Source organism: Copadichromis virginalis, linkage group LG23, assembly GCF_057382275.1.
Source record: "Copadichromis virginalis isolate Kocher_CV1m ecotype Utaka linkage group LG23, C_Virginalis_male_GT1.1, whole genome shotgun sequence".
Classification (NCBI taxonomy): domain Eukaryota; kingdom Metazoa; phylum Chordata; class Actinopteri; order Cichliformes; family Cichlidae; genus Copadichromis; species Copadichromis virginalis.
Genome location: NC_140639.1, coordinates 38,617,993 through 38,638,390, shown reverse-complemented (window position 1 = coordinate 38,638,390; position 20,398 = coordinate 38,617,993). Strand labels below are relative to the sequence as shown.

At 43.8% G+C, this 20,398-nt stretch overlaps 1 protein-coding gene across 4 annotated transcripts in view; it reads right to left on the bottom strand.

The window, feature by feature from the left end:
- Window positions 1-41: 41 nt before the first annotated feature.
- The window catches only part of nbeal1 (neurobeachin-like 1), a 61,880-nt gene continuing 41,523 nt past the window's right edge, over window positions 42-20,398 (bottom strand). For 2 of the 4 annotated variants that reach the window (XM_085448528.1, XM_085448530.1), the window contains 33 exons: window positions 19,910-20,012; window positions 19,674-19,833; window positions 18,312-18,470; window positions 17,653-17,812; window positions 17,217-17,305; window positions 14,977-15,579; window positions 12,936-13,111; window positions 12,556-12,844; window positions 12,170-12,478; window positions 11,934-12,083; window positions 11,687-11,844; window positions 11,102-11,226; window positions 10,008-10,134; window positions 9,754-9,902; window positions 9,526-9,659; window positions 9,335-9,436; window positions 9,046-9,141; window positions 8,812-8,936; window positions 8,575-8,715; window positions 8,307-8,437; window positions 8,045-8,154; window positions 7,501-7,618; window positions 7,299-7,396; window positions 7,101-7,217; window positions 6,911-7,000; window positions 6,686-6,795; window positions 5,978-6,150; window positions 5,595-5,689; window positions 5,102-5,218; window positions 4,680-4,841; window positions 4,089-4,237; window positions 3,694-3,829; window positions 42-2,704 (listed from right to left, as the gene is read on the bottom strand). In XM_085448528.1, the coding sequence (XP_085304654.1) occupies window positions 2,600-2,704; window positions 3,694-3,829; window positions 4,089-4,237; window positions 4,680-4,841; window positions 5,102-5,218; window positions 5,595-5,689; window positions 5,978-6,150; window positions 6,686-6,795; window positions 6,911-7,000; window positions 7,101-7,217; window positions 7,299-7,396; window positions 7,501-7,618; window positions 8,045-8,154; window positions 8,307-8,437; window positions 8,575-8,715; window positions 8,812-8,936; window positions 9,046-9,141; window positions 9,335-9,436; window positions 9,526-9,659; window positions 9,754-9,902; window positions 10,008-10,134; window positions 11,102-11,226; window positions 11,687-11,844; window positions 11,934-12,083; window positions 12,170-12,478; window positions 12,556-12,844; window positions 12,936-13,111; window positions 14,977-15,579; window positions 17,217-17,305; window positions 17,653-17,812; window positions 18,312-18,470; window positions 19,674-19,833; window positions 19,910-20,012 (5,066 nt within the window). In that variant the 3' untranslated portion in view covers window positions 42-2,599. Of the gene's footprint in view, window positions 3,830-4,088; window positions 4,238-4,679; window positions 4,842-5,101; window positions 5,219-5,594; window positions 5,690-5,977; window positions 6,151-6,685; window positions 6,796-6,910; window positions 7,001-7,100; window positions 7,218-7,298; window positions 7,397-7,500; window positions 7,619-8,044; window positions 8,155-8,306; window positions 8,438-8,574; window positions 8,716-8,811; window positions 8,937-9,045; window positions 9,142-9,334; window positions 9,437-9,525; window positions 9,660-9,753; window positions 9,903-10,007; window positions 10,135-11,101; window positions 11,227-11,686; window positions 11,845-11,933; window positions 12,084-12,169; window positions 12,479-12,555; window positions 12,845-12,935; window positions 13,112-14,976; window positions 15,580-17,216; window positions 17,306-17,652; window positions 17,813-18,311; window positions 18,471-19,673; window positions 19,834-19,909; window positions 20,013-20,398 lie in introns of all 4 variants that reach the window. The other 2 variants (XM_085448527.1, XM_085448529.1) reach the window with 1 other exon arrangement.

The following is a 20,398-nucleotide window of genomic DNA, read 5'->3' as shown; positions in this document are numbered from 1 at the left end:
ATAAGTTTATTCCCTAAGAAAAGAGTAAAAAGTCCTTTGAATTTAGACAAGACTTTAATGATTATTTTCCACTTGTTTATACAAAGCAGTTTTTACAGATTAGGGAGCAAAGTTAAAACAATCTGTTACAATTTAGTACCTGGAAAGTGCAAAAGTACATTTTAACGACGCCAAAATAAAAATCATGCTGTACATTATATACTGTATTCATAAATAATCACAGATATACACACATCCATTTTGGTGACAGTTACAGAGAATGTAGCTAAGACACAAAATAGTACTTTGATTTTTCTTGGAAGTCCCATATTCTTGGTTCCCGGTGCAACTGCGATGGACTAATGTGTGGAATGCTGCTTTCACTTGATTCACAACAAAGTTTGGGACGAAGGAGAAGGAGAAATCTACCTCTATGTGGACACCACGCTGGGATAAAAGGCACTCTGTTGCAGTCGTGGAATAACTCAAACAGTGGTCTTTGAATGAAAAATGTGAATAAACAAAAGAAAAATAAACTGCATTAATAGAACATTTTGTGCACCTTTCACAGAAATCTCTTAAAGGAGGACACAGATTGGTCTTTGCAATCCACCAAACTGACATTTAAATAAAACAAAATACAAAAATCAGAAAAAAACAAACAAAAAAAAAAACGAGAGAAAACCGTTAGAGCGACTCTGTGCCCAGTGCCAAACCCACAGGGCTGCAAAAGTTCACAGAATCAGACAGGAATAAAAAAAAAACATTTGGCAACGGAAAATAAACTCTCACTCGCACACTCACTCGCTCAGGTATGGTGCAAAATTATGAATCACACAGCAGTTTCATACTGCGGTATATTACAGAGTAATGCAATCACATTCACATGCATGTTTGTCCCAGTTGACCCAAACATTCTTGAGGCCCCACACAAGGAAAACTCTGAAATCAGTCACTTTAAAATAAACAGGAAAACGAGCGAGAAGCACAAATAATAAAAGAGAGATGGGGTTTGAGGCAATGATGAGAGCTAAAGGCATTCAGAAGGGGAAGAGAGGGAGTCCATTTACAGTCCCAGTTTAGCCATAGGAAGACTGGAAAATAGAGGATCTGACTGAGCGAGGCATGCTGGACAGAAATAGAGGAAAGGAAGCACCGACAGGCATGCGATGAAGGAGCTGTATTGCTGATAACACTGACATCTCGTAAAGCCCTTAAGGATTTCTACTTTCTCCTTCATTTCTAAACAGTTAGAATAGTTTTTAAATATGTCACTCATGAGACAATGTGTGAAAAAAACTGCTACTTTCACTTATGGATAGAAACAGATTCAAGTAACTTAAAAACATTCAATGAAGTACAGAGAAACGTGACGTTATAGTCGTTTTTCGTTGCACTGCTGTGATAAGTCTTCATGTCAAAGCTTGTTGTGATTGAGAATGTAGTGTTTTTTATTTTTATTTACAAAACTAGATCTTAAATGATATGCTAATGACAAAACATTAAAAGTACTTTTTGTAAAATCCCGTCAACAAAAATTAACTGAAGCATCCAACAGAATGTGAATGGATTTGTTTACACGAGATATCAACCAATTTTCCCACGAGGTGATGAAGCGAGTCATTATTTTATCGTTTAACCAGGCAATGCCTCTTGAGGAAACGGTGCATCATGTTAATATCAATGTTAAAATTATAATGTTTGGTAAAAACACTGCCACCTAGTGGTGAAACTGTTAGTTACACTTTGGAAAGGGGAGGGGGGACTACAAAAAGTACCTTTAAACACCTTTTCTGATGTTTCTCAACAAAAAACGTCAGCTACACCCCAAATGTAAAAACGAAAAAAAAAACAAACAAAAAACTGACTTCTGCATCACTATTTCTAATCTCAAAACCAAAATGCCATGCATATGAACAGATGCCAAGCTGCTGGGCATGCGCACGCACACAGACATACACACACATAAACCAAACTCCCAATAAAACATCACTAAAAGATCACACACACACACGGGTATATAAAAACGATAGAAAAATGCAGACAGTTTGGTCTTGTGAGTGGTGGAGCCGTCTTACTGCATAAGGCTGCGTGGTGGCAGCTTTGAGGCAACCATGAATCGTCCTGGCCTGCAGATCACAGGCCGAGTGTCTGCACCTAAGGCTAACTGAGGGGGTGGGGGAGCAAAAAGGCCACTTGAAACAATATTTTTAAATAGCACACAGCAAAACTGTGTGCAAACACACATCCATCCATCCCTGCATACATACAAGAGAACAGTTAGTTAACCGTTAAATGAGGCTGACTGTAGTAAAGATTCTGATGACGAGGGCAGCTGTGGCGTGTGCGAGAAGTGGGCAGTGGTGTGGTTTTGCTGAGGCTGGCGCTACTTCTGCATTGGAACCACGGCGCCAGCGCCATGCGATCACAATCTAAAGCAAGAGCACTCAAATGCACATGTGGGCATGCAGGCTTTGTGGTGCTCCTGCACCCCAAAACCTACCCCCTGATAAAACCGTGGGAGGTGATGGGAGAAAGAATCTGCTCTGATATGAAATGACAATGTGCGACGTGCTTGAAGGGGATGGTTTAAAGGCTCGGGGGACAGGCGGGGAACGGGTCAGTTGTGGTCTTGCTGGGTGTTGTACACCGTCTCCCCCGAGGAGATCTGAGTCAGTCTCTTGCTGGAACCCCACAGCTTCCGTGTGATCTGGCCCGAACGCATCTGGGAAGAGTGGAGGAGGAGGTGGAAGAAGTGAGGCGGAGGAAGGGGGGGGAGAGTGGGGAAAGAAAAGCGTAAAGTCAAAGGAAACAGGGGGAGGGGGGTGAGGGGGTAACATGATTCATGAGTGATCGATTAGTTCATTGGAGCTTAAATGACTAGTGAGGCAAACAAAGAAAAACAAATCAAAGCTCGAGTCACTTTGGTGCGAGTCAATTTGAATGGAAAAGATAAAAAACTGGAAGGCGCAGTGATTCCAAGGGGGACTGTCTGGATCAACCTCCTACATGTGTGCTAACACACTATTTACATGATCATATTAAGCCAGTGTGGCACAGGATTAGTGATTATTCGATTGTAGCTACACTGTAAATATGGCTTGAGTTTGCAGAATCGTTAATTAGTCTGTTTCACAGCATTTTTTGTTATAGTCCGTAGAGCACACTCAAAACACAGAATGTAATGACACTTCAGGTAGACAGCATCGGATGGAGTTTTGCACAGATGTCGAGTATTCGAAAATACAAAACAGAAACAAAAACACAGAATGAGGTGCACACAAGAAGTCGCTTCGATTTCACAGTTGTGGTTCTAGTGGCTGAAGGAATGTGGCTCAGATGTGTTTGTGTGCCTGTGTAGTTGTTTTGTGAGGAAGCCATATGACTGTGTGAGACAGCCATCCCTGAGAAGAACAGGTGACTGTGGGTTAAAAGGTCAACGTGGGGTATATGTGCAGCGTGTGTGTGTGTGTGTGTGTGTGTGTGTGTGTGTGTGTGTGTTAAATCTATAGCAATAAAAGTGTTATAGGGGATGAACAGCACTAGAGCTTGCTAAGGTTTGTGGGAGGTGGAGGTGGGACTGAACACCAGTTGGTCACGTTGGTGGAGCAGGCGTGTTGGTGAACGAGCGCGGAGCGGGGCCAGTAGGGGGGACGCCATGAGCGGCGATCCCTCAAGGCTCTGAGCGATGTAGTTCCGCAGCGAGTTCTTTACCTCCGCCGGCTTGCCCACGGCCACGATGATCAGCTTGCCGTCCTCCAGTCCCACCAGCACATGGCTCTGCTCCTTGGTGGCTGAGACGCAGCACACTGGCACCCTCATGGCCATGGGCTCTCCGCACAGAGACAGGCTGCGGAGGAGAAACAAGCTCGAGGTTAATATCTGTAACCTTTCCATGCATGTAGGACGCGCAGCTGCCAGCGAGCAATTTTTATTTGGGACGGTGTCGCTCGTTATGCTCCGAAACAGTTAAAACGTTAAAGCACAAAGGCCTCTACTCTTCAAAGCTTTCGATGAAAGGCTTTATAAAACAGAACAACTGGTGGAAGAGCCAAATACCAACAGCTAATGTTGATTCAAAATCACCAATATTGTTTCTATAAGTTTACCTGTAGAGGTCACGGATGGACAGGTATCCCTGCTCGCTGCCGATGACTACATACTCCCCAGAAACACACATGTCTGTCACCTGCTCCATCAGAGGCTCGCTGCAGAGGTGCTTCCCATTTACAGAGTACAGGTGGAGGGCGTTTTTATCCTGGCAAGAGGGGGGAACAGAAGAACATTTAAAACTTTAACTGCAGATCAAAGGAGTTTATATATCTGAATTCAGATTTAATCTAAAAGAAGTCTGACTATAAACCAACATATAAGCACATATGCCCTTGAAACGCTGCATTTCTCACGCTCCCTTCTGCTCACCTGTGCGCATACTTACTAGTCTAGGCCCAGTTATCAATGTGATCTTTAAGTGTCTGCTGGTCAGATTAGGTCTGTTCCATGGTGGCTTGTTCTGCGTTTCACGTGCACTGTGTTGTAATTATTAGTTTATATTTATTTAAATGTAGAGGTCTGAGTCAGCTTATAGCTTTTTGGCCTGCTCTGACTGTCAAAAAAAAACAGACACGTAGAGATGTGCAGAGAGTCCTACCCACCTTTTAGATTGTGTGTTAGCCTAAAAACTTAAAATGTGCACACACCTTGAGTGTTGCTTTGCCCTCCAGACAGGTATGAACCAGCATGTGACCCTCCCAGGACACAGCCAGGTGGAGGATAGAGAGCGGCAGCGAGCTGTCGCACGGTGGATGCAAGCAGCGCATGTACTGACCCCGGCGCACAGTGTGGATGATCACCGTCCCGTCCTGTTGAACGGAGAACAAAGCTCAAAGTAATGCATGTGTTTAGTTTAGGGGGGGGGGGGGGGGCTTCAAACCTTTCAGGTCTGCCCGTCTTCAAAGACTCACAATTCCAGCACTAAACCCTTTTCCAGCTCATTGACTCAGCATGTGATTAGAATAGCTTTTCACACATTCTCACGGTGGTATTAGAATTTAAATGAGCAGACAGGATGAGATGAAAAGCAGCTGCAGGCCCTCAGCAGCAGTCAGGCGTGTAGACTTACCCGTGCTCCAGATACAGCCATGTCCAGCTCTGTGCTGATGCTGACGCTCACCACCTCGTCCGTGTGTCCATACAGCACCTGAATAGGTTTGGGATGGAGACCAACAGGAGCTCCACCCTGGCATAAAGACAAGTCCACAATCAAACCAAAAGATTTTTAATCAGCATTTTCTGTTAAAAAGTGAAATCATGGAATTGTTTTCATTCTTAGGTTCAAACTGGAATTAAAACTAAATCCAACTTAGACAAGAAGTCACAAACAGTTTCTAGTTAATAGCTCCTTATTAGGATTTATTTTTGCACTTTTATTTTCTTATTTCTGCACATACTGTGTACATTTTATTCTGTACATATGGTAATTATTCACTGTGCTTGACTTGCTTTTTCCACCCATGTGGGAAAGTACTCGATTTCTGTTGTAGGATTATAAAACGTATGACTGTGCAATGACAATTCAGAGTAATAACGTGTTGTAAGTGTGTTTCTGTGCGAACCTGCTGCAGAACCTGCCACACCATGCAGGTTGTGTCTCTGGAGCCAGAGATCAGATGGATGCCACAGTGGTCTGTTGACAAGCAGGTCACGATGTCTGAAGGAGAGATGAAAAAAAAAAGAAGCACAGGTTAAAACAAAAAAATAAATAAATAAAAAATCACATACAGCAATACACCTGACCAGTGGTTGTTTCTTTTTGGGTTGATAATCACTTTTTCAGGTTTTTTACCATCTTGCTATCTAGAACAACTTAGAAGCTCTCAATTTAGAAGCTATCCAATCACATGCCTGCTCCTCGACCTTACAAACCTAACCTAGTGAGGGCAGGACTGTCATATCATAGTTTTCAATGCGGTGCGAGTGAAGACTTTTCCTTCTTTACCCATGTGCCGGATGTGCTGTCCTACAGTCTTTCCCTTAACCAGTGAAGTGACCCGCAGGCTGTTGTCCCAGTGCCCACCACTGAAGAGCAACTTTCCATCATGGGAGACCACAAACAATCCAGCGGTTACCTCCACACCGGGGGCGAAGGGTCCTGAAAGGAAGCGCTGGGTTCTGTGAGGAGATAATGACAAGAAGACAGAGATCACGCTACAGGCAGAATATCCATCCATCTAGATATAAAGGGCGTTACTTGATTTGCTCACTGCTTGCTGTTGCATGGTGTTTCACCAATTACAGGTAAAGAAAAATGCAGATGTTACATTCTATTAAAATATGTATTTCATGTTATATTACCAACATTTAGTTGTTTGTTATTATACTTAAGAGTCCTGTACAAGCTGATGAACCTGGGCTAAAAGTATTAGATTATAAAATATATACAATAATTTATATTACATAAAATAAAAGTATACACAAATAAACTCCATTATTATTATCATCATCATCATCATTAGTGTTATACACCCTGCTGATCCATGGATAACTGCACAGTGCCCACCATGCCCACTGCCTTGCAGGACATGCAAATCTATTCTAAATGAATTGAGTACCAGAGTCAAACCCAGTAAAAGTGCTTTATAGTATAAACAGACATGCTGACTTTTGATGATATGATATGCATATGATGATGGTGCAGTGTCCTTACTTGGTGTTAGAAACTGTGGGGTCCTTAATGAAGGTGAAGTAGTTGGAGATGTTCTTGTTATAAGGCAGCCACCCATGGGTCCCCACCAAGCAGTTCTGACTCACCGTTACCTGCAGACAGCATGAACACCACAAAGGCATCACTGCCACTGATCAGTCATTCCTCTTCACCTTTCCTTGATTCTTTTCTAAAACCAGAAAAGCCAAGTACAAAATCATGGCTCACCATGGTGTCTGGGCTCCCCTGGGTGATGAAGGAATGTGACTGATTCTTTGGGACCACAACCTTAACCAGCGGCACATTGTCACTGATGCCCTTCATAAAAACACGGTAATACGTTTGGTCAAATTTTAGCTCACAGCATCTGACATGTTAGGAAAGAAACTGCAGTATTTTATTTTATTTGAGCTAATACCTCAACAAAGAAGGACTTGAGGTCACTGAGGTGCTCAAACATGCTGGTAGGACACGAGTCCAACTGAGCTTTCCTTTTCTCCACTTCCTCCTGAGACAGGCGCACTGGATGGGGCTCCTAAACACACACGCACACAAACTCAAATATCAGACTGAGAGCAGCAGATATTCACTAACAGATGCCAGAGTGAGTCTGCACCTTGAGTAACTGGCAGGGTGTCTGACCAAAGTTGCTGATCATGCCTTCCAGAGCCTTACGCTCCTTTTCATCAGTGATGGCGTCCAAGTCCACCGCCCCTGCAAACCCAGACCATTCTCTTAATACTAATAAATTACTGCACTTATAAACGCAACAGTCACGGTGAGATGTGACAGCCTGACGGCTGCTGTGGATTCGTTACCCTCATATGTGCAGTAGTAGAAGACGTTGAGGGCTTCCACCGCTGCAGGGCCCCTCTGTTTGTAACCAAAGATCAGATCAATCCACTCGTGGAGGTGGGCTGACACATACTCTGATTCCTGTAACAGAAAAAATGCGATTACAACCCAAACACTCCAAAGCAGATAGTGTCCATCTGCAGTTACAGGTTTTAGTCACAGGTAATCGAGTACTGCATCATTTCTTTCTTATACAAGAAACATATGTTTGATTTTTACCTGGAACTATTTGACTATTACTGCCTTCCTTCTGCATGCTTTCAAATGACTGATAGTTGTGTTAGATTTAAAATGTTGTGCTTCTAGGTGCATTATCACCATCTGTTTAATCTATATGATCTATTTAAAGCAGCTTTAAGAAGCATCCCGATATGTCAGCTAACTCAACTATTGTCTGGAAACAGTCAGTCTGCGATGCATCCAGACTTGCACTGTGAGAGTCTCTGCTGTGGGAATGATCCCTACGGAGTGACATCACACAGCAGTGGCAGTAAAACTGCATCTCACCAGAGCTTTGCGGTGCTTGTAGATGAAGTCTTCAGGGGACTTGGCCCATTTGGGCAGAACAACATCATTTACTCTTTCCTTGGAGATCTGCAGGCGACCCAGATCAAATCCTGCAACGAGACAACGAGAACAAAGCATGAGGATCTAATCGTATTTGTCTATGACAGCCACGCAGAGCACAAAAAGGACTACATTTAAACTGGTGGTAGCTGTAATATCTGAAAAGATTTCTGCATACATACACCAAAAAGTGAAATCTCACCATTTTGGTTTTCTAAGAACTCTGGGAAGTAGAAGAACTCAGGGATGAGCTCCTTCACGTCGTTGGGGTTGTCCATGAGGGTCTGCCATGTGGCTGGGATGGAGTGGAACTGACGGTCTGCACAGTCGAACCTGGTACAGTCAGGGTGGTACAGATTAAGCTCTGCAGGCTTTCATGCTATGATTAGAGTCTACAGCCATACAGATAGATGCACATAAACAAGAGGAAAGAGGATGGGAAAATAAATCATGTATAATGAGACATTTACCGTCCACTCTGTAGCTGGATGTGCAGCGACGTGAAGGGCTCCACCCTGATCATGTAGTGCATCACGCCGGCAGCGTTAGAGTAGTGGGTGCCATAATGGAACCTGTCTATGGTTCCTGTTGGGTCTTCAAAACTTTCATACCTGACGGACACATTTAATGTGTTAGTTAATGCTCTCAATGATCAAGATGCTCGTCAGAACATTTGGATGTTAATTCAGTACGAGAGTGAAACGTACTTTTCTCTAACCGCCTTTGCGTTGCGTTCATTAAGCACAGCGACTGGTTTTGACAGGTCCCTGAATACCCGAGGATCAGAAAGGTCCAGCTCCTCTGAGGTGTAGTCCGCTAGAATCCAGGGAAACTGAACAAACGGCCACAAATGATTCAGTCAGAATGGAAATGAAATGAACCAAGAAAGCAGGCTTATGGGTTTCACAGCTGTACAGTATTGTACTGAGTGATGAACGTACCACCGGGTACTGAGCCAGGTTATTGTACGTTCTGCCGGCAATCGTGTTGAGCTGCATCAAGTAGTCAAAGTTGGAAATCTCTCGGTTCACCCATTTCTGTGACCAAACCAAGACACAAATCCTGTGAGCTCATTCTACTCAATGTTGCCCAAGAACCCTTTGTTCTCTGCAGACAGAGCTTAATATTTCAATGATTTTTTCCTCAGTGGTAAAAGACACTGTTGGTCTTTGGTCTTTTAGAAGCTGCAGAGTTTGTGTAAGAAGGCTGATACTGTTACTGAGTCCTGACCTGTGTGAGTCCGGAGGCTTTGAGGAGCTCCTGAGGAGAGCGGGTTTCATATAGGTTGAGGGATCGCAGCAGTAACATGCGGCTGTAGACTTTGTTTCTGGCCTGTAATAAAAACACAGTGTTAGTATCCTACTTTTTTCTTTCACTAATTTACTTGCTGCTCATAGAAAATAACACTTGTGTGCCAGCACCTCTTTTTTAAAGTTGAGGAAATAGTTGGTTTGGTCAATTAGGAAGATTTCCAGAGCTGAGCGCCGCAGGTTATAACGTCTAAGGTGGACCTCTCGGATTTGCGACAGAGGCCATTTGAAGTCATGACCCACTCCTTTGGGGGGGAAAAATGACACATCGAGCATTAAGTCTGTTCTGTCTTTCTCTCTTTTTGGCCTCCACCTCTCTCTCTCTCTGTGCTTCCTCACCTTCCTCCTTCTCCTGGCTGCTATCATAGAAGTAGATGTGCTGTGTGGTGAGTTCCAGGCGGCCGGGAACCACGTCCACTATCGTCACCAGCTCACAATCCTCCCACAACACCAGCTTCTCCTTCTGGCCCGCCTCATCTGCTTCAACCCTGCAGGAACCAGAGTGGGATGTTGCTTAGAAAGCCTTTCAATAACTCAGCACATCTACACGTGAATATGTTCTGTTGATCGACAGTCATTATTTGGTGACTGACTGGTTGTTGGCAGCAACAGGGTCGTCCTCTGGCAGCTCCAGGATGTCATCTTCCAGGTCGCTAACTTTGACTTGCTTCACTGCCTCCAGCAGCAGAGACTCTGGGTTTAAACGCTGCTGATGGACACCTGAGTAAAGCAAGTGAGACGGGTGGAAATTAAAAATTGAGGCGGCAAATTAATATTACGCAGCACTGCTAAAAATCAGCTTCTGTGCTCTCCTGTCAAGGGCCATCAAATGACAAAACCATACTGGGTTAGCTCAGCTCTACAGGTTTATGTACGCAATTTGTTTTTGGGGTTCCCATATAACCGTTCATATACTTTGTCTGGGCAAAAATGCAAATTGGAAGGATTTATTATAAGATTAAGCCCTAGAATAACAACATCAGTGTTTTTTACTCTTAGTTCCACAAATCTGTCAAAACACGTGGTGCTTAAACTAATCCATCATCTCTGAAGAGGAACTACTCAAAGGCAGACAAAGACCAAGATGATATCTGACATTATTCAGAGACACTGTTTAAGAAGACAACATGGGCCCAGAGGAGGCTGAATAGGAATCTGCTGCCCTGCTCGTGTCCCCAAAAACAGCTGAGAAGCAAACCTCTGATGCTGCAGTGATGTATGTGCACAGCAAAGCTGCAGCTGTGTTGCTCTGGTGGGACTGAGCTGTTAATCCTATGCAAGCATGTATTCATGCACTACACTGGGACAAAGCTAAGGTTCAAAATATCTTTAAAACACATGGATTTAAAAGATGGCTGCATAAGAGACCTGCTTCTAGAAGGACTCTGACTTGTTTCTCATATCTGTTTCTGTTAATCTGTTTATCGCAAGTAGGTTGGATGAGTGTGTTCATGATATACTGTACACACACACACACACACACACACACACACACACACACACACACACTTCCCCTATCGTTACATCCACCCACTGATGCCTCTGTTAAAGCAGCGCCTGCTGCCAAACAGAGACTCTAAAGTCAAAAATATTCAAGCCTACATTTCTCTACAGAGACGACTCAAGTGGCAGGAGCTCGTCTAAACAGAGAGAGATATTTCAGAGAGAAAAAGAAATGCTATCTCACCCAGGTTGTCTCTCAGAGCACTGGCCTCTCTGTGAGTATCAAAGTTGTAGTTACGGACCAGCTTCAGTCTCATGCGGGAGTAGTTTTCAGCACTCGATACCCTCCAGTGCATCTCATCCTGGCGCCTGTTAAAAATGTTACATAGGAGACTTTAAATACCTCCAAATCACACTTAAACTTAAACCCATCTAATTCTATTCTATTTATGCACTTATATTTTTCCCTCCTCATACCAGTGTCATTCTTTCCATTTCGTCTTTCTGAGCCTGAAGCTCATATTGAGAGCATTTGTTTTTAGAAAGTGTACTTTATTTTTTTAGAAAGTGTACTTTATTGGTCCCCGTGGGGAAAATCCCTCTCTGCATTTAACCCATTCACTCAGTGAAGCAGTGGGCAGCCACTGGGCGCCCGGGGAGCAGTGTGTAGGGACGGTACCTTGCTCAGGGGTACCTCAGGGTAGCTGTTCAGGGGAATCGAACCCCCGACCTTCCGATCATGGGGCCACCACTCTACCTACTGAGCTATCCCTGCCCTTTTACAGCAACAGGAACCATACTATGGAAGAACAAGAGTTGAAATCAGTACCTGTCAGCCCAGGGCCCTCTCTCACACACCAGACCCCGCCGCGCTGCCTTCCACTGCCTCAGGGTGGCGTTATTCTGGCTGTGCTGCTGCTTCAACATGCTGTTGTAGCGGAGGTTCTCCTGGCGGCCACGGCGTGAGAAAGGCTCCACAAATTGCTCCTGAGAGACAGCAGAATTTTGATTTATTTTTATTTTTACAAAGAGGAGCTCTCTGAAGTCATCACCAATTCACGAACATGCCAGCTAACCTGGAAGCGGATCTTGCTCTCTCCTCTCTCCCGCTCTCTCTTATGCAGGCTGACCATGAAGGCCTCGTAGCACTCTTTCCAGTACAGAGCCATGGTCTCGTGGCCCTGACTGAACATCTCGATTTCATACTGCTTCATGTACGGAATAATCTGAAGACAGACAAAAGACGGGCAAAATGAGTAACTCTTTCATTTTTGTCCTGAAGCAACAGCAGCACTATATTCTAATCTCCTACATATTTATCGAGGTAGACACGCCATTCGGGTGAGTTGCAGTAAAGCTTGAAGTCGTCGAAGAAGGAGGGGCTCCCGTTGGTGTCGGGCAGCTGAGGCAGGTGCAGCTCCATGTAAAGGAGGCGGTGGACTTTGGAGAGCAGCGTTCGCAGCAGTGGAACCAGGAAAGAGTACATCTCCTCGGTCTGCTCCTGGATGGAGCGCCGCAGAATTCCCTCCACCTTCCCTAGCAGGTAGCATGCCTCGTCCTGGCTGGAAATCTCCTTGGTCTGCAGGATGCCGTTAAGCTTGGCGGTGGCCATGGCACACACCTGGGACAAAGGTTATTTATTACTGTGTGTGCATGCGATGCAGTATGACGATGGAGCACTGAACAAAAAAGGTTCACCTCTGGGTCTTCCTGAGCCATGAAGCCCAGGAGCAGTCTCAGTCCAACCTGGGAGAGCTGGAACCACTGGGAGCCAGAGGAGTACCACACCATGAGGCTGTCCATCAATGTCACCGCCTCTTCCAGCACCTTCTCTGTCCACAGTGCTGGGTTGATGAGACCCTCTGCCTGCAGGAAGTCTTGCACCATGTGAAGCAGGCGAACTGCATTCTCGGTGTGCTGCGGTAGCGTAGCAGCTGAAGCCTCTCGGTTGTCGCTCACCGCCCACTCCAACATACGCTCCATCAGACTAGAGGAGAAAGAGAGCACACGGAGATCATTCAACACTTTTTAAGCTTCGACTTTGCCCAGCACTGTTAAAACTCAAATAGAAGGCTGACCTGAGCTTGATTTGGTCAACAGGAAGGAGCAGCTCATTGGCAGTTCCCAGTTTGGTGAGAGCAGAGAAGACCTGACCACGCTCCAACCACGCTGAATCATCGGAGCCCTCGACGCCTCGCCACATCACACACAGGATGATCTCCAGCAACATGCTGCACAGCTCCTCTTCTGCACGCTAGGGGGCGACATTAGACCAAAGAAAGAGAGAGCTGTCATTAGATCAGTAGGGTCAAACACAGGTTTACTAAAGGCCACAGCGGAAATGACAATCACAACATGAGCCAGAGATATATATGTAGTTTACTGACACGCTAATTGTCTTTAAAGATGAATATCCCCACATAAGCTTCCAGAATTCGCCTTCAGCAAAATGTATTAAGAACACAAAATTACAGTAGATTAGATTAAATAAAGTGCCTTTTATTCATCTAATGGAGAGTGTAACAGAACGTAATGTGAACAGGAATTAAGCAGCCTTAACGTTGTGCTTCGTACGTAAAAGAGTACTTTTTATTTTACCATTTAATGTTTTCAAGCTTTACTCCAACCTTCCTACAGCTTCACTATGACCCTCCTTTGATGGCAGATTAATTAGATAGTTTCCAAATTTTATGCTGTTCAGAATAGACTGGACTTCACATAGATATATAAAGTATTTCAGCCATTAATTATATGTAAAGACTACTGGGCACTGAATTCTGGGTAAACTGAGTAGCGGTTTGTGAAACAGGCTTAAGATTAAGCAGCGACTCCTTTTCCATAAACCACTTTGAAAATGTCAAATTAGAGGTTCTAACTGACAGCATCCTGCCGTGGGAAGAGACAGGTTGTCTCTCTCTGCTCTTCCCTGCAGTGAGACACTGAAGTGATGGAAAAAAGCTTACTAGATAAAAGTCAGCGGTGGGCACCCTGAGGTGACAGTGACATTTCCCTCAGTGAGTCGGAAGCTCATGCTGTTTACTAGCATTAACATCAGAATACTGACTACCATATACCATCGGACTGCAGGTTGAGATCAGTTGTTTTGAAAACTTGCAAGTGATAATTGGATTCAATCGAATAATCAGATCCATGACTGATGGAAGGTTTTCATTTACAGTTTGCACTCAGATTCCACCGACTGACATCACTACTGCATGTTTACCTTAGAGACCATCTGTTGGCATTTACGTCATTACTGCAGGAACAGACGCTTCCTGCACCGTGACTCCAGTTCTTTAATTCTGTTTTAGAGAGTTTTAGGAGGAGATGCAAGCAGCCACAGTTTGTGCTGTCACTCTGTACAAAGATGTAGATGTAAAAAGGGATACAGGGGACATGTCCCCCCAAAAATGTGCGCATTTGTGATTTTTGTGTTTTCTTCACCAGAATGAAGAAAATGCAACAAACAAAATGTACTGGACCAGACTGTGTGGCAAGACCCCCGGTTTAACATCTTCTCTTCCCGTACCTCAATATTTGAATGAATCCTAAAGCCAAGCCAACACTTTTAAAAAAAGACAGAATAGACATAACAACAAATTAAATCTGGGCATTAAAACTGTTACTCAGGCTGACCATTAGCTCCTTACAATGAATACACACGCACACGCACACACACACACACACACACACACACACACACTGCTGGTTAACAGTCACTAAAGCCGCTGAACATTAGCCCCTAAAAAGGGAACCATTTTCTCCTGATTGAGTAATGTTTGCTTAAGATTTTGGAGCCTTAAAATTAAAACACAACATCTCTGAGCCAGTTTAAAAGTCTCTTATGTAATAGAGGCCAATAGGCTTGATGCTGAATGCAGAGACTGTAGGAATATCAATAAATAGTGAAAGATGGACTAATTGAGGACTTGTTGAAAATAACTATTTTTTTTATTCCTGGGCTCTGATATAGCAGCTTAACAGGATCCCCAGTTTAATATTCCTTATTGATTTTTTTTCTGGGGCTTGTTTTTTTTATTTTATTTGAAAAATAAGCAAAAGCATAACATGTTCAATTTAAATCAAGTGCAAAGCTGTGTAGAAGATTCGAAGGATCACCTCAACATTGTTGAAAGACTCCCCCAGCGAGATGTTGTCACTAAACAGGAAGCTGTCTTCAGTGAGGGAGGAAGTTGCGTCTCGATCCCCGGAGTTCCCTGGGAAAGGCTTCGAGGTTTCCAGTGGTGAGGGTGTGCTGGGCATGCTCCCAGGTGTCTGGCTGCCGCTCTCTCCACCCTCATATGCCTGCAGATGGGACAAATCCAGCATCAAGCCCCCTGATTTTCCCACCACCCAGGGCTTGACGTGGGGCTGCGGCTCGGTGGAGGCAGAGGAAGACGGCGTATCCAACAGCGAGATGACGTCGCCATTCTCCAGGCTGTCCACAGAGCGGGTATCACTTATGCTGATCCGGTCATCCTCCACCCGGTCCAAGCGCCCGGCACTGCCCGCCTGTGCCCTCCTCTCCAACGGCAGCTCCAGACGGTTGCTACCGCCGCTGGTCCGGCTCAGCTCCAGGCTGCAGGTGCTGACAGTATCTGAGCTACGCAGCGCCAAGGACCCTTCGCCCCTTAGGTACAGCCGCATGAGGGTGTCCTGCCAACACTGCTGCTTTGAGATCTGAGCAGCAGCATCCTGTTGGGACTGAAGCAGCTGGTACACCTAAAGAGGAGGTAGTAGATTCAACTTTGAAGATGACAAAAAACAAAACAAAAATCTTCAAAGGCAAGCTGTAAGTTACAGATGGAAAGAACTTGAATTAAGGCTTTTAAACATCACCTCACTGGTATTACCTCACTAAACACTTACCTGACTGCAACTTTATGATTACTATCAGTAGAGTCCAGAGCTATTGAGGAATTATGTTCCTTTGTGAATTATGACCCAATCACTGTTAAAAAAGGAGGATAAGGCAGCGAGCGAGCAAGCGCTTGGGGACAGGGGGAAGGAAAAAACTCCCTTTGAATAGGAAGAAACTTGAGCAGAACCAGTCTCGGGGTCAAGCCAGAATTAACTCCCCTAAGTGACAAGGGTGTCTGCATTTTGGCCCATCTAGACGGTTACGCTCCTGCTTGGTGCTCCAGAGAACCCAGGTTCTCTAGGGAACATTCAAAAAGCTTTCCTCTGACTGGAAACACACTCACTTTCCAGTTTGAACGCAGTTTGAACAACTGTAAAGTTTTTGGCCATGCCATGGTATCTATGATTAATGCAGTGCCACTCTGACTGTTAAGGCTAAGAGCATTATGTCTATAACTTCCTTCTGTTCCCTGAAAGAGAGGAACGAGAGACATCACCAGGTTCCCCTGCAGCACATGTGGGCTCGGTGAATGGTTAGGGGTAACCATGATGACAGGCTGTGCAGGCAGGCCCATGCATATGTCAGCACAGGTCACACAGACCGTGATATTGCATACAATATATATTGTATGTCGTTCCTTTCCTTCAGGGAACAGAACATATAGACATAACAGTGTTTTTATTAATGTATTGTCAGTTAAGAAGGTGAGTTGTCTCAAAGCGCTTAAATTTTCAGGTAAAGACCCAACAGTATAACAGAGCGCCCCAACAATCAGATGATTCCCAGAATACAAGCACTTGGTGGCAGTGGGGAGGAAGAGAGCACGAACTGGAAACAAACGAGACAAAACACAAAACTACAAGAGAGAGTAGACAAACGTTAATAGTGGCATATAGATGCACACTGAAGGCTTTTCAGGGAACTTAAGACAACCTGATAATAAAATGTTTCAATAGTCCAGGCTGGAAGTCACAAATGCATGCACTTAGATTTTGCAGATGAAAGAAGGCAACGCTCGAGATTTGTTTAATGTGTGTAGTTGCTATACAGAGATCATATACCATGTTTTATCACTGCCTGTAACAGCAGGGCAACTAAAGTTATAACTGTTTCCTCTCAGCTGTTCATATGTTATTGATCTACTAATGTTCAATAATTATTTTAGACTAAATCATTCATCACTGTATTCTCTCTGCTGCTGATGTTTTCACATGGATGTGAGTATAATGCACTGATCTAAATGTGTGGAGGCGGCGAAAATAGTGGCAGTGAGTGCTGGAATTTTCCAGGCTTAAGCTGAGGACGCATTATTATTATCACTTCAATAAATAAAAAGGAAATAACGTATGAAGAGAAACAGAAAAAGGAAACAGAAAATATTGTGCAAAGGATTAGATACTGTGCACTGATTGCAGGAGTCATTTCCTGTGTGCTAATTTGCTAATAAATATGATGAATGGTGTGAGTGCAGCAGGTTTAAGTGCAGGTGTTCCCTCACCCTCTTGCAGACGATGAGTCGCACGCTGGGTCCGGCCCGGTGAGTGAGCTGGACCAAAGCCATCAGGTCCTTGTAGTTTACCACTTGATCTGCAGATTGTAGACACATATGCTTTTACATTGATCCAAGTATATTCAGTATTGGTTGGTTCATTGAAGTGCTAATGCATTATTTCCCCTCAGTGACCGAAATGTACAGCCTGTACCCCACCAATCTGTCCAAAGTATCTTTACCTGTCTCCATATAAATGCTTTTTGCCTTTAGCACCAGTGTGTTATCAGCGTGAAAGTATAATCCACAGTGCTTTTGTTTTTAAAGAATAACCAAGTTATGCATTATGCCAATCCTTTATGTTCCTATATGTGTACTTGTTTTCCTACTAAAGAAAAAAAAAAAAAAGCACAAATTTTTAAAATGCACTGAAGCAAGCTCTGACCTGTATGGAGGACTTGGTTAAGGAGACAGCGGATCAGGGTGGGAGTGATGTGAAGTTCAGAGAAGAGCAGCGATAGACCGGAGTAACCCGCCTCCCTCAGCCGCAGTCGCTGCTTATTTTTCTCATAGAGCCGGTCGCAGCGCAACATTCGCTCAAACAACTGCACGAAGCGGAAGAGAATCACACAAATCAATGATTCTGAACATTTTTTAAAGTAACTGTGCTGAAACGGATGTAGGATATTCCTCTTCGGTAGTACTGGTGAATTCTCAGAATGTCATATTAACAAGCAGGCGGCTACATGCACAAACAGCATGTACACGCAAAAATGTGCATGAGTGTTTTCCAAGACAAAACAGAGCACAGGATCAGATCAGGAAGGCCAAGGCTAAAGTAAACCTCACAAACTCACTGATGTCAGTGCTAGCATGCATCAGCTGATGTCTGACACTGATATTAGTTTATCTTTATATATAAGATCCATTTCTCACCTTATTATTTAATATAAAACAGCAAATTTCAAAGTTTGCCTTTCTTATCACCATGGTGCATTATTTCTATTTAGAAACACCTAACTATATTAAGTTACAATCAACACTGATGACTGTGGATCTATGCTAAGACACTGAGATGGCTTTAATGACGCTTCTGTCACCTACCTTAAAGACAAGTTCTCGGAGTCGATCTGAGTGTTTGTTATTGAGGAGGAGAGCATAGCAGGAGTCAGCCGCCGCGGGTTCAAAGAGAAGCAGGAAGAGCTGGTCTTTGGCTGGGCTGCTCTGCAGAAGGCTCAGCAACAGCTCCAGCAGAGCACACAGCTGCAAAACAAACGACCACAGTTCACCCATCACATCTTCCAGTTAAGACTGTACTATACTTTCAATTTTCATATCATCTGCTGGTTTAGACACGTTTCATTTCTGCTTTAAGTGAACCTTTGCTGTTTCACATTGGTAGCAAAGCTATCTGCTATAAACTATACTACAAACCGTACATACCCAACAACACTTTTTAAGCCTGCTTTTAGCTGAGTTTTGATTTCACTGAGGACTATCTTTAGATATACTCTTTAAAAAAATCTAAATGTTCACAGAAAAAATTAATTAAGTGCGACATAAATAAGAAAGTGAGGGAGCAGATGCCTGGATCATCTGATTATGTTGACCATATGCTCACAGGAGGTGATGTAACCTTCCACATACAACTTTTTAAGTTTTCTTAAATGAAGTGGGACTCAAAAATTGGGGGAGAGGAGGAGGTTTGACGAGAACGGTAAATGGAAATCACCAAACTGTTGACAGTAAACAAGTCCAGTGAAAGGGTTATCTGCCGAGAGTCATAAAGGAAAACGGTTAATGTCAGTGTCAGCTAACAGCTGCTGATGGGTAATGCTGACTGAGAGGAAAATGTTTAAAAATAATGCAGAGAGAAAGAGAGAGGCCAGCAGAACAGCTGCCAGGTGGGAAACGAGCGTAAAGCTTCCTGTGCAGGCATCCCTGCACTTTGGTCTCATTGGGAAACACCATATCCTGCAGTGGAAGCTCCTCTCATTTCACACTGAAATCCTCTAAATGGCACATTGTTGGGATTATCCAGTTTCACAATTTATAGGTCACCTGGCAAGCAGGCGCTAATAATAACATGACCTACTCCAAATTTATTAAGATGCTGACCTGACATATTTCAGTCTTTATGATCCAACAAAACTACTGACTGGCTCACTGTAAGGCTGAGAAAGGATTAACCTTCTGTTCTTGGTGGATGCAGTACTCCCACAGTGAGGTTTCCATATTTTTGGGGGTGGGGTGGGGTATTGGTTTTTCCTGAGGACAATCCTATTAAGCTGAACGATTTAGCAAAACAACCAGGCAGAGGAAAAGAAGCAATTTCCTTAAAAAAAAATAAAAATAATAATAATAATAATATTTTGAGATTTCAGGGAAGCAGTTCTCTCTGCTTCCTCTGATGTTTCTCAGGTTTATGCTAAAACTGGACCTCAACTATAAAATCCTAAATCTAACCTGATCTTCGTCTCCAATGGCAGCGATGTATCCCAGAATGCTCTGCATCTCCTCCTGCGACATGCCCTTACTAATATAGTACTTGATGAGGCTGCACAGAGATGCGCGGATGGTCCGAACGTCATCCTCGCTCAAGTCACTGTCTTTGTTAGTGTTCTTCCTAAAATATGGAAGAAATGACAATCAGTTCAAAGCCTGGCAAACAGATCCCCACCCACCCCCCACTGGAGTCTTACCCATAATAGAGGCGTATGGTGTCCACCAGAAACTGAACTCCATATTTCTTCCGGAACTGCTTCCTATTGTCTTTGATGACAGTGGACATGTACTGGATATGACCTGCATTACAAATAAAGGGCACAAGATCTGTCTCATTAAGGAGCATAAACTCTGAAGACCCGCTGTTTTACATCTTTAATGCATTTTCATCGGTATTTAACTTTCACATAAGATCTTATTTCACTGGACACTGCTGATATCATCTGTTGCTATGAGTATCAAATCTCAAACATTTTATGAGACTCAAAATATGAGTTCTGCAGAAGACAAAAAACAACCAAACAAAAATAAACAAACATACACTTTACAATTTCAACTCTAATCTGAAAGGAATATGACTGACAATTCTGTCAGAGCTTCTTTAGTCAAAACAGCCAGACCAATGAAGGCTAAACTACTGAAGATAAAGTGTGAAGCTTGTGTTCCCGATGCAAATATGGAAAGCC